This window comes from Eschrichtius robustus, chromosome 13, assembly GCF_028021215.1.
Source record: "Eschrichtius robustus isolate mEscRob2 chromosome 13, mEscRob2.pri, whole genome shotgun sequence".
In the NCBI taxonomy this organism is placed as follows: Eukaryota; Metazoa; Chordata; class Mammalia; order Artiodactyla; family Eschrichtiidae; genus Eschrichtius; species Eschrichtius robustus.
The window spans coordinates 101332925-101345712 of NC_090836.1; the positions used below are offsets into that span (position 1 = coordinate 101332925).

Here is a 12788-nt window from a genome sequence, read left to right on the forward strand (position 1 = left end):
ATCTAAGACACAAAACAAAGCAATGGGGACAAAGATGGTCCCAGGGCAAGCCCCAAAGAACTGAAGAAAGAGCAGGTAATGAGGGGAGGCCTGATGCCCATGGGAATAGAGGCCTGTGTCCTTGATGGGGACGAAGGACAAGGGAGCAAGAATATTCTCAGAGGCCTCCTGAGCCTCTAAATCCTTCATCTGGAGACCCACGTGGCCAGGCCTCCCTCTCCATTGGCAGAGGAAATCCCAAGCCCAGAACGTGGGAGTGGGGACAGAGCATCCCAGCTCTGGTCAGAGAGGACCACCAGGGCCTGGAGATTACCTGACTCAAGGGAGGATAGCCCCCTTCCTGCTGCAGGGGTTCGTATCTGTGCCTGCCCCCATGCAGCTGACAGCAAGAGGGGGCAAAGGCCAGCTCAGCCGCTCGGCTCGTGGAGATGGGTCGGGAGCTGGAGACCCTCCTGCAGGCCCTCACTCTCTGTCCCTCTCCTCTCCCTTTCACCCCCACCCTCATCCCCAGGCCCTCCTGGACGCCACTCACTCTTCACTCACCTTTTTGCTTCTCTGCTCTCGACCCTCCAGTGATGCCCAATCCAAACCCCTGACCACGGCGACGGTGCCCTCCACGCCCCACCCACAGTGCACCCCGTCACTCTCATGGTCCAGCCACACTGGCTGCTCGGTTTCTTGAACAGACCAACTTCATTCTCAACCCAGGGCCTTGGCCCTTGCTGTTCCCTCTTGGCCCTTGCTGTTCCCTCTTGGCCCTTGCTGTTCCCTTTCGGCCCTTGCTGTTCCCTCTGCTCGCAAAGCTCTTCCCCAGCTCTCACTTCTCATCTCAGGTCTCACCTCAAGTACCACCTCCTCTGAGAAGCCTTCCCAGACCACCTGGTCCCATGTTGCTCCTCCGGAAAACCTCCCCACCGTCATCCTCAGCCTCCTGTCTCCTCACAGCACTGCCACTCCTCGGGATGATCTTATTTTCACATTTTCCCATTTGCTGTTTAGCATCTGCTCTTGCACCCAAACCAGAATGTCAGTTTTGTTTACAGCTGTGTCCCCAGAGCCTATAACTCATTAAGTGTAAGTCAAATGAATGGATGAATATGTCTTTTGCTCACACATTTACCCCTTTGCTCCTTTTTCTCTCACACCCGCCTCCCTTTCTCCGCCCTCCCCACCCCTCCTCGGGCTGAGTGTCTCTACGGGGCCGGGCCAGGGGCGCAGCGTGGGCTCTGCTCTGAGGACAGGAACAGCAGCCACTTCTAGGAGAGGCCCAAGGCGGTCTGGTGCCCCAGCATCCTCGGTGCCCAAGAGGGGGAGGGGGCGGGGCAGGGCTGGAGGCACTGCCCCCCCTCAACCCTTCCTGAGGAACGAGGGGCGGGGAGCGCTGTGTGGTGGCATCCAGGGGCCTTTGGAACCCCAGCAGAAGCACATGCAGCTGGGATTCTGAGAAGATTTTAATCCCTCTCTCTCTCCTCCCACCCTCTCATCTCCAGTAAGGGGTTCCCTGCCGATGGACCCAGAGGAAGTCAAGAGGTCAAGGTTTCTAGAGTGACGTAGACCATGGGTCACCCCCGAGGGCTGGTGCAGGACAGAGAAAGGATGTGAGGGGAGGCACACCCCACCCCATCATTTCAACTTGCTCCCCAATCTGATATGAGCATGTGGCATTTTTCCATCTTCTGTGAAGTGCCCTGCAAGCAGCTCTACAATGGCACCCAAAGCCCTCTTCTCAGGAGATTCTGCCCCCAGTCCCCCCATATGGAAATTCCAGAACCAAGATGTGTGTCTCAGCTCCCACCTTCCTTTCTCCCACTGATGAGACAGACGCAGGGTGACCTGGGCACATGGTGACCCGGGGTGGATTAAGAGGCTGCACCTTGCCCAGAAAAGAAGTACCCGGGGCCCCAGGAGCGGGGGCTGCAGAAGGACTCGGGGGCCGTCTTCCAGCCCTTGGAGGCCACCTGCCCACAAGGCCTGGGACAAGAGTCTCTGTCCTCTCGGTCCTCCATGTGGCGACAATTCCAGGGCCCACCCTGGGCTAGGGGCCGGGCTCTGAGCTCGGGGAGATGGGTCAGGACTCAAGGACTGGGGGCAGATGTAGGCACAGGACCAGGGCCACGATGGAATTCAGGGGAGGCCAGTCTCTGGGCTGGTCCAGCTTGGTCCCCTCAGGCCTGACGGGCAGGGCTGGGCTCCCTGGCCAGGTCCGTGGGAGGAGCAGCCTCGGGCTGGAGGGGGCTGGTGACCAGTAGACTGCAGAGGAAGAAGAAGTCAGTGAATGTGGTTTTCAGAGCTTGGGGTCTGGTGAAGCCTGGATCTCTCTTCTCCCAGACCCTGCAATAAGCCCTTTTTCTGGCTGACCGGGGATTGCAGGAAGGTTCCAGGGTGCCACTCCCTGGGAGCGCTGCACTGATTTCCACTGGGTGTGGGAGGACTGCTGGGGTCTCCAGCCAGAAGAGAGGGCAGGTCGGGGAGAGGCGGGCAGCCCCAACCCAGACCCCACACAGGGCCCGTGGAGATGTCTGGAAGGATGGCAGAAGAACCGGTGGGGATCTGGCAGAGCAGGGAGATCTACTTGTCCTCCGTGAGCTCAGGCCGTCTCTGTGAAGCAGGCACAGTGACTCCCCCCGGACTGACGGATGCGACAGGTCAGCTGCTGCATCTAGGCCATCACAGGTCTGGCCCACAGCAGGGACCAAACACATGAGCTGGGGGCTGCGCGGATGGATGGACAGGGAAACGGATGGAGTGACTGCCTGCCCGGGGTCCGGGGAAACAGCTGGTGCCCTCCCTTCCCAGCTCAGCCACTCCTGCTCTGCCCCAGTCTGCCCGTCTCACCTGCCCGGCCCGAGGAGCTGGTCCTTCGTCCTGGAATAGACTCTGAGGACCAAGTTCCTCAGCAAGCCCCGCATCCACCGCAGGTCGGCCGGCATGTCGGGCGGCCACGCCACCGCCCTGGAGGGAGAGGCGGCAACAGCTTCGCCACCCGGCCAAGCCCAAGCGTGCAGCCCCGCCAAGCGCACCCTCCCCACGGGTCCAGAGCAGAGCCGGGGGGCCCTGCAACGAGGCGCCGGGGCTAAAGGAAGGGGAAGGGGGGGTATGAAGCACCAGCGGTGTTGGCTCCGCCGCAGAGCAGGTTGGACTCACAGGCACCTGCAGAGGCCTGAGGGGGCGGGGACTGATCCCCGATGGACTCTGAACTTGGTGGAGGCCGCTGGGTCCTTTGGGTCATCAACTCCCCAGGGCACAGGTGGGAAGTCCAGGGTGGAAAGGGCGGGGCTTTGGGGTCAGGCTGGCTTGGGATGCAGCCCGCTCCCCCGTTCATCAGCTGTGTGACCTGGGTGGGTCAGGGAACCTCTCTGGGCCTCAGTTTCTCACAGCCAAGTGAGGACCGTTACCTCACCTCCTCCGTGTTTCTGTCCCTTCCTCTCTCTCCTCCCCAGACCAGCCCCTGCCCTCCATCCTCCACGCCCCTTCATCCGCTACCCTCTCGGCAGCCAGCGACTTCCTAGACACACATCTGACCTTGGTCCTCCCTTGCTCAGCGCCCTCCCATGGCTGCCGTGGCCACTCAGGACCAGCAGAGGGCAGCATCATCCAACTGTGGCTGAGGGGATACCTGGCCAGGCACCGTCTCAGACTTACTGGACACTGCAGGGCCTCCCCTCCCAAAGTACTGCCCTTCAAGGGGCCTCTAAACCAGGGCCTCAAACTGGGCAGACAGTCAGTCCACGGGGTGTAGTGTGACAGTGGACTGTCCCCTCCTTTGTTCTGGACCTTCTGCCTCTATTATTGTAGCCTACACATTGAGATTGTAGGTTACAGAAAATACCAAATATGAATTTCCCTGTGGTCTGGGCGGGCCTCCCCATCAATGCTCATAAATGGATTTTGTTTAAATTGCAAAGGCTAGCACTTGCATTTATCCTATTTGATTTCAACCTGTGGTTTCAGTCTAGAAGCTCAGCATAAGAAAAATTCATGTCAGCAGAAAGCTGTCTCCCAGCTTTGGGTCACCAGCAATTTAGACAGCAGGGATGACCTAATCATTAACTCAGCACGGAGCAGGACAGAGACTTGTGGCTCACTGTCATAGACCTTCTTGTAGGGAATAGAGAAGTTTTAAAAATACAGATCTCTCCATGACACTTTCCTGCCCAAACCCTTCACTGCCTTCATGCAACCATCAGGATAAAGACCACATCCCTCACCTGGCTACAGACTCCTGCCTGTCTAGCCCTTGCCAGCCTCCTCAGCCCCACCTTGTACACACTCCACATTTCGGCCTCAGCCACAGCAGCCCCCCTTTCTGTTCCTCAGATGAGCCTTAATCCCTTCTGCCTTCTGCCCCAGGACCTTTGCACATGCTCTTTCATCCGTCTGGAATGCTTTTCCCTTCCTTCTTTGCCTAGAGAACTCTTACTCATCCTTCAGATGATAGCTCAAAAGATATCTCCTCTAGGTAACCTATCCTGACCAGATAGTCCCTCTTGTGAACTGTCCCCGTTCACAGCCAGTGTAGACCTCTTCTGGGAATCCACAGCCAGGGTAGACCTCTCTAGGTATCCCTAGGCACAGCTGGATTGCACAGGTGAATGTGTGATGATCGGTGGGCTGTGAGCTCCACAAGGCCAGGGCCTGGGTCTGAGTCAGTGCTACCTCCCAGCCTCCAGCCCAGACTTGGCCCTTGGTAGACCCTCAGTAGCTATTGGTGGAATGAACGAACAAACAATGCAGAGTGATCCATTAACCAGCAGAGTTAGAACAGTGAGTGAGGGCCTAACCACAGCCAGTCTGCCCTGGAAAGGCCTCGTTTTGTAGAAAAGGAATCTGAGGCCCAGAGAGGTCAAGACACCTGGTCCGGGCCACACAGTTAATCTGAGGCAGACCAGACTCTAGAGTTATCCTCAGAAACATCACATTTTCTCTGAGGCTCTGACAGGTGCAACAGTGGGCCAAAGATCCTAGGGGCAGGAGGGGCCAGGCACTGACCGGGCGGCCCTGTTTCCGACGTACTGATGGGTCACAGCTGCTACCCCGCCTCCCCATCAGTCCCGTCTTGCAGAGGAGACCACCAGACTCCTCGGGGTCGTGCAGCCAACAGCAGGCGGCGTAGGGACACCAGCCGGGCTCTGCACCCCCAGTGTGCCGGCCACCCTTCCTGCCACGGGCACTGGTCTCAACGAGCCAGGCCCTTCCCAGGACCCCTGGCCGGGCCTCACCTTCTGCTCCAGAAGTAGACATGCTCAAAGGGCAGCGTGCAAGACAGCAGCAGGTACGTCATCGCCCACCCCGGCCCCGCCTGGCAGAAGGAAACCCAGGTGCGGGGGTCCCTCAGACAGGCTTTCTTCAGCGCTACAAGAGAGGCCGTGGTTGCCCACCCCTCCCCCAGCCACCCCCTCAAGGTCACCCTTAGGGAAGATAGCCCGAGCCCCTCTCTACCTCGCACAGGCCATGGAGGACACCCCACCCCCAGCCGGTCTGCAGAGGAAGCAGCTGCATTTATGGAACCCCTACCAGGCTCCCTTGTTATTCTTGAAGTGACAGAGTGCGCCCCTTTCGCAGATGAACAGACTGGAGCTCAGAGTGGAGAAGTGACTCGTCCAAGCCCGTCGCCGGGAAGTGGCAGGGCCAGGATGGACCCAAGGCCTGTCGGGCTCCCCACGCTCCTTCCATCTCTCCCGCCCCTCTGGAAAGTCTGCTGTGGCCCCCAGGGTGGGACAAGTGTCCCCCCATACTTCCCTGGCTAACAGCAACACATCAGCGGTATTAATAACAGCAGCCGTGACCACGTGACCACTTCCCGAGCCCCCAGCCCCTTAACGGACCAGAGTGGAAGGGCCTGGCATCCTGGCCGGGGCAGAGCCAGAGCCCAAATCCCGGCCTCCAGACCACGGCTCGGCCACGCACACACCACCCGCCTCGACTCGGGGTTCACGAACAGCAGTCCCAGGACCCGGCACCCCGTTACCTGCCATGTGGCCTAGGACGGGTCCCTTCCTGTTCCTGAGCCTAGGTCACCTCCTCTGAAAAATGGGGACACGGGCAGGCCCTGCCTCCCTGGGGAAGGTGAGGATTAAGGGATGTGTGTAAGGGCGGGGCCTGCGGCGACGGTCTAGTGCCCCATCTAAGAGGCTCTCTGGTGCCCCCATGTGGCTGCAGAGATACCGCCAGAGTCCCAGAGCCCCAAGCTTGGACCTCAGGGGCTCAGCACAGATCCAGGCCACCTTCTGCGTGCCCTGTGTGGTCTCCTGCGCAGAAAGAGGTGCCCTCCTCATCCCCTTGCCCACCCCCTTGTCCCTGCTCTGGCCTCGACCACCATCATCTCTCCTCCCAGTCTCCCACCGTGTCAGCCTGTCTCCTCCTGGCTACGTACAGCGAACACTAGACCCAGAGTTCAGAGCAGTAGCAAACTCTGAAAAGGAGGGGTCGCCCCCCACCCCGGGGGCTCTCCATCTCTCTCCTCCTGCAGCTTTCAAGGCTGCCTGCCCCACCCTCCCAGCCTCCCCAGGCTCGTCTCGGCTACCCCACCCCTCCCTCAGCCACAGGGGCCTCCAACTCTCCCCCACCCCTGACCACCCCTCTCTGCATCTCAACGCCGTCATTTGCAAACAAACTGAGGTCCACCCCTCCCTTGACCCCCAGGGCCCCAGAGAAGTGTCCGCTCTGGAAAGCGCCTGAAAGTCACTCTGGTAGGAGATGGAGCTCACCCACCTGCCGCCAGGCCCTGGGCCTCACCACCTGCTCACCTGGATGACCTCATTGCAGGTGGCGAACTCAGTGACGATGAAGTCTGGCCATCGGGCCATCGGGTCAGCGAGATGCCCAGCCGCTGGGAGGCCAGGATGTGAATGTGGGCAGGCAGTTTGTCTTGCAGGAGCTGCCTGATGCTCTCAGTGGGCATGAAGGAGGTGGGAGCAGCAGAAGTCTGCAGGGTGGGGAAGGGAGGGAGGTCCTCAGCCCCCCGGAGGCCTGCCCACACCCGTCCCAAAGGTTTGACCTCCCTCCTGGGCGAGACGGGAGTGAAGGGCCCTCCCCTCACAAAAGCTGAGAATTTCTGCGCCCAGCCCTGCGTTCAGACGCTCTGTCCAACCTCTTGACCTTGGGAACAGTCTTCCCGGCTCTGAGCCTCAGCTCCGAGCTCAGCGAAATGGGGTGACCATAGTCCCGAGTCCTCAGGGTTCTCATAGGGATTAAGTGGGAGCAGGCTGGCTGTAGCGAGCGCAGGGCCCGTGCCGGGCACAAGGCCCTGAGACACCCCTCTCCGCGCCCACCTTCTCGGGTTGGAATCAGCCTCCACTCGGGCTGGCGAGCCGATGTTCCCCAGCGCTCCTGGTCCACGCGGTCTCCGCACTTACCGACCGACTTGCCGCAGGCGATGCTGGCGGCGTCGAGCGCCCCGGACGAGGAGCCGTAGAAGCGGCTGGCGCCGCGGGTCACGCCCACGTGGTAGAGACCCAGGAAACCCGCACCCGCGAAGCACAGGCTCCAGCTGCCCTCCGTCTCGAAGCAGCTCGTGGCGGTGGGGCCCGCCCGGGGATGCGGCCGGAATAGGGCCGGGAGGGGGACCGGTGGCGGATGGGAGAGGGATGGGGCGCCGTACCGGGAAGGGTCACCGGTTGAGTACCGAGTGCCAGTTGCGGCTGAGAGGTGAAGTTCTGGCCAGAGGCCAGGCCCCGCCCCTCTCCCGGGCTGCGGTCACCTGCCGCAGCAGTCAATGAGGTCCCTGAGCCGAGAACTCCCCCACCCCCCTCCCCAGGTGTTTACCAGGTGTGCCCCGAAAGTGCAGGCACGCTGTGGACACCTTGGCTCGTCCCCACACGCCTGCCCTCGGTCCGGATCACAGGTCCAGATTTCTGGGTGATGGGGCCCGGGGTGAGTGGGACCAGCTCTTCACCTAATCTCTGGCAGTCATGATAGAAGCGTTGTTCCCACCCCCATTTTACAGATGAAGAAACTGAGGACACGAGGGAAAGTGGTAGCCAGGAAGCAGGGATGCTGGACCCACAACACCCGGTCTTTGGGGTCAAACCAGACTTAATTCTGCAGCTGTGCTGGATCAGGGACCTGGGAAAGCAGTGGGAGGAGGGAGGTCTGGGTTCCAGACTCAGCCCCTACCACCTGTGTGTGGGACTGTGCCCGAATTCCTCACTCTCTCTGGGCTGCATCAATGTTTGGATGGTGCCTTTAGACTCGCCAGAGATCACGGATTAACTGAGGGTAGAGCGGTGCCTCTTTCAGAGTTTCAGCAGAGAGAGGCAGTTGCTGAAGCAGAAATGCCCCAAAATGGAAGTGAGAGGGTGAGAGTGAAAGTGAGGAGACCTATCCAGTGGCTCCCTAGCTGAGCAAGAAGGAAAAGAAGGAGGAGGAGAAGGAGGGGGAGGGGGAGGAGGGGGAGGGGGGATGGGGGAGGGGAGGAGGGGGAAGGGGGAGGGGGAGGGGGAGGCGGGAGGCGGGGAGGAGGCCAAAGCTGTGCCAGAGAGCAGGGGTGAGCTGGGAGGTGGGGACAGGGACACCACCAAGAAGAAGAGAAGAAGACAGAAGTGGGGAAGTGGTTTCTGAGCCTTGAAGACGGCTTCAAGCAATGTGTCCTCTGCTTGAAGGAATGGGACGTTGGGCCGGGAAAGGGCACACGGTGGCCGCTCCCTGAGCCTTGGGCGCTGCTGCCTGGTGTGCTCATCCCGTCTTCTCCTACTTTAAGAATACGGGCAGCGAAGGAGGCAGATTTGATGCCACTGACTCCTGTGCCTGTTCACGGTGGGAAGCCTGGCCTTCCCGCCCAGCACCGCCCGGCCGCCGTCCACAGGCCGTTTCAACATTGTCGTCCTTCCTGGTTGGCCCCCCCAAACCCCCAACCCCAGTTTTAAAAACTTGGGGAAATGAAGTCTGCTCCGTGAGATGGTGTCACGGAACCACGCTGCTCACGGGACGGGGTCCAGCGTTCTATGCCGGCGTCACCCCGTACTTCCCGTTCGGTGCAGGCCTGGCAAGGACTCGTGGTGCCCACGGCGTCCTGTGGCCTGGCAGCCCCTTTTCACTTCCGACAGCTGTGCCAACAGCCTCGATCACCCAAGTCCTTCTGGAGAACTCGTGTTTGGGCCAGAAGCCCAAACAGTGGGTGAGGGTTACAACCTGTACCTCAGGTTGTAACCCTCACCCACTTTCAAAGGATCACTCATGGCTGGGAGAATATAGCAACTTTTACTTATTAAAATTTACTTGTTACCCTTTTAATGTTAAAAAGAGAAGAGAAAAGAGGGTGCAGGTCTGAGCCCTAAGAAGGCCTGACCGACCAGCATCAACTGGTATAAAAAGAGACAGCGATGGGAGAGGTCGGGGAGAAACCGCAAGTGTGCGGGAGAAAGGAAGAGGGACTTTGATGAAGCCCAGGGTGGGAGAGGGGCTGGGGCGTGGATCTTTAGAGCCCAACCCTGGGCAGCCTTGGCTGGAGGCATGAAGGACCACATGGGGGCAGGGTGGGCGGAGGGAGAGCACAGTTATCTGAAGGTTGTGAAAGGCTGTAAACACACAGCGCCAATAAGCCAGGTGGCCCAGGCCATTGGCAAAAGGGGAGGAGAAGGAGGCAGTGAAGCTTGCTTGGCTGTGGACAGAACCTGTTCCCTACCCGCCCTCAGCTCTTGCAGGCGTCCTGACCGCTGCACCTGGCCCCTGGGGATGGGCCAGGATCTCCCAGGAGCATTTCACCCTGGACCCAAGACCCAGATTTGACAAGTGGATGCCAGCCTACTTGGGTTCTGGAGTGGACTCTGCCACTGAGGCTTGGGACAAGTCACTGCCTCTCTCTGGGCCTCAGTTTCCCCACCTGTAAGTTGGGGAGACTGAGCTACATCATAGACCTCAACCTTTTCAAGAATGAGGGTCTCACTTCACGCACACACCTGGGGAGTCGCCTGGCAATTGTCATTTTAGCATCCACTGATGGAGGAAATACCGAACGACCAAGAGCTGCTGTGAATTCAGCAACACTTGGGTAAAGGTGAGCAGTGTATTGGTCACAACAAATACTGGAAAATGCTTGTCCCTGTGTGTCCAAAGCGATCTATTTACCTCCATCACAGGCTCGCATGGTGTGGACCCAGGTCTGGGGCCTCCACCAGTTCCCTTCCGCGTGCCCGATGCCCAGCATGGAGCCTGGGCACAGCAGGTCCTGACTAAGTCCAGAGGCAACAGGGCCGTGGGCCTGGGGGGCAGGCATAGGGATCAGAGAGTCCACCCAAGTCCCACTTTAAGAAGTCCAGGAGAATAATTTCCACAGAGTATTTATAAAAAGACTTCAGGCCACCAGCTCTGAGGCTTTGCCTGTAAGACAATGGAGTCCGAGCTATTCTGGACAAATGGGACTTGAGGGGCTGGCAGTGCCGTCCACAGGCCCCCGCTGCTCGCTGTGTGCAGGGCAGAGGGACAGACAGAGACCAGCAGAGGCCCATGGAGAAGCGGGGAGGGGCTGGCATGGCACCCCAGGCCTCCTTCAGGACACGGGGTCCAACCTCCTTATTTGTCCTCAGGAGACCAAGGGTGGAAGGTCCCCCTCGGGTGCCTTTCCAGGGCCAGGCACTGAGCAAAGTCTTTTCCCATGCAGCCCCCCAATCCTATGAAGCAGGATTGTTATCCCTTTTCACAGATGAAGGGACTGGAACCCAGAGATGCCAAGGGGCTTGCCCGAGTAACACAGCCAGTTAGGGCCAAGCTGGGCCAGGGGGCTGGGCCTCCAGGCCCGGGCTGCCCCCAAAATGCTGCCCTAATCCTGCAAGGGAAGAGGGGACCAACTCTTCACAGTATCACCAAAACTCGGCCCCCAAAAGGGGGGGAGCCAGCCCTGGGGGTGACCCTGCTAACAGGTCAGCCTCAGGGGGCCCGGGACTGTCCAGTTAGCAGGGCAGATCCCCACATGACAGCCCTGGGATGGGGAGGACTTCTGAGTGTGGTGACCCAGAGCTTCAGCCTTCACTCCCGCCCCCAACCAAGCCCACTCTTAGGGTGCCAGGTGCAGCTGCTTCTCGTCACGTAGCTGGGGCGCTGACCTCACTTCCATAGCCCAGCCCCAGCCGTGAGGAGGGGCCAGGAACAGCTACCTGACCCTGCCCCCCACCCAAGATGGGACAAAGGGGACTCCCGTCCCTGGGAACTCCCGCGAGATGAGAGCTGGGGCTCTGAGTGGACAGAGACCACCCATTTGATAGATGTAAACACCAAAGCCAATCTGCCTTCCTTCCTTTATCTCCTGTGCCCCACCTCCATCCAAAAAGAACTTATGGGGGAACTCCCTGGTGGTCCAGTGGTTAAGACTCTGAGCTCTCACTGCCAAGGTCCCGGGTTCAATCCCTGGTCCGGAAACTAAGATCCCACATGCCACACAGCATGGCCGGGAAAGAAAAAAAAAAGACTTATGAGGACTTACAAAATACATCCACGATGTGATTTTTTTTTTTTTTTGAGGAAAGAAATGGGGACAAAGGGAAGTACTGGAGGTGAAATTGAGCTTGACGATGAGACGCAGCAGCAGACGGGGTGTCTGAGCTTCATCCTGAGAGAGCAGGAGGATGTGTTAGACGGAATCTCGAAGGCAAAACCCAGAAATGTGAACACTGAGTGGCTGCAGTCTCTTGGGGCCTCTTGGGGAAGACTAGGCTGGCCCAGAGCCAGCGCCCTTTTCCCTGCACCCTGCCCTTCCCTCGCTGTGTTCACCCCTGAAAGGGAACCAGTCAGGGAAGGCTGCCTGGAGGAGGGGTTGGTTAGCGCAGGGCCTTGAAGGGAGGGAGGATGGTGGGAGGCAGAGATTCAAGAGGGACTTTCTAGAGCAAAGGCACAGAGGTGGGAAAGCATAAGGTGTGTCCGGGACTCGGTGAGGGGCCCGTGGGATGGACCAGAGGGCGTGGAGGGCAGTGATTCCAGATGAGGCTGGTGAGGCAGGTGGGGCTCTAGTGGGGAGGACAAGAGCGGGCAGGGGTCTGGGCAGAGAGCATGGGCGTCAGCAGCGGGGCCCAGGCTGTGTCAGAACAGATGAGAGTCGGGGCCCCACCTGCGCAGGTTTGCCCCTCTGGAACCCAGGGCCCAAGGCTCCAGGAAGGTGTCCGCGGCAGCTGAGGGCCAGGCTCAGCTTCCTGGGCTTCCCCTCTGGCTCCAGCCTCCCTCGCCCTGAGCGGAAGGCAAGGCGGGCGGGTCGGGGTGGAAGGCCGGGCTCAGCAGGGCTGCGCGTGCACTGCCCCTCTGGGAGCTTGTTTCTGCATCTGTGGAAAGGGAATAGCAGTGCTGCCTCCAGTTGGCCAGTGCCTGTTTACGAAAGATGGTGACTGGGCTGGGGTCACCGTCACCACCACCCCTCTCCCTGTGGTGGGACGCACCACGGGGAGCTTGGCTTAGGAGGCCTTCGGGATGCAGGAGGAAGAAGGGCCAGGACAGAGCCCTTCAGTCTCACCAGCCGTCAAGGCCAATGGCAGCCTGCTTGTAAGGAGAGGCGTGGCTGAAGCAAGGCCACCTTTGTGTGCTGGGTGGGATGGCAGGGGTGGGGCGGGCAGGGCCCGTTTGTTGGCGGCACAGACCACTGGGAAAGCGCCCCTAGAGCGGGCGACTGAGAGTCCGTGTCTCTGTGCCCTGCCAGGTGCCTGGTCCCATGCAGAAGGACGCCCACCAGCCCCCGTTGAATAGGCTCCAGGATGGGCCAGCCGGGGGCAAGCGCCTGTTTCCAGCACAGGACCAGGCAAAGTGAGACCCCTACAGAGAGGCGTGTCCTTCTCCTGGCCCCAGGTCAGCATCCAGTCCCTCCCCACATC

At 59.9% G+C, this 12788-nt stretch overlaps 1 protein-coding gene across 1 annotated transcript; it reads right to left on the reverse strand.

The window, feature by feature from the left end:
* Positions 1 to 2165: 2165 nt before the first annotated feature.
* Positions 2166 to 10213, reverse strand: LOC137775874 (patatin-like phospholipase domain-containing protein 5). Its single transcript, XM_068561989.1, is given in 9 exon segments — positions 2166 to 2250; positions 2836 to 2952; positions 5220 to 5352; positions 6110 to 6248; positions 6747 to 6793; positions 6796 to 6902; positions 6904 to 6925; positions 7356 to 7640; positions 10066 to 10213. Coding segments are annotated over 9 exon segments (1083 nt in total).
* Positions 10214 to 12788: the final 2575 nt, after the last annotated feature.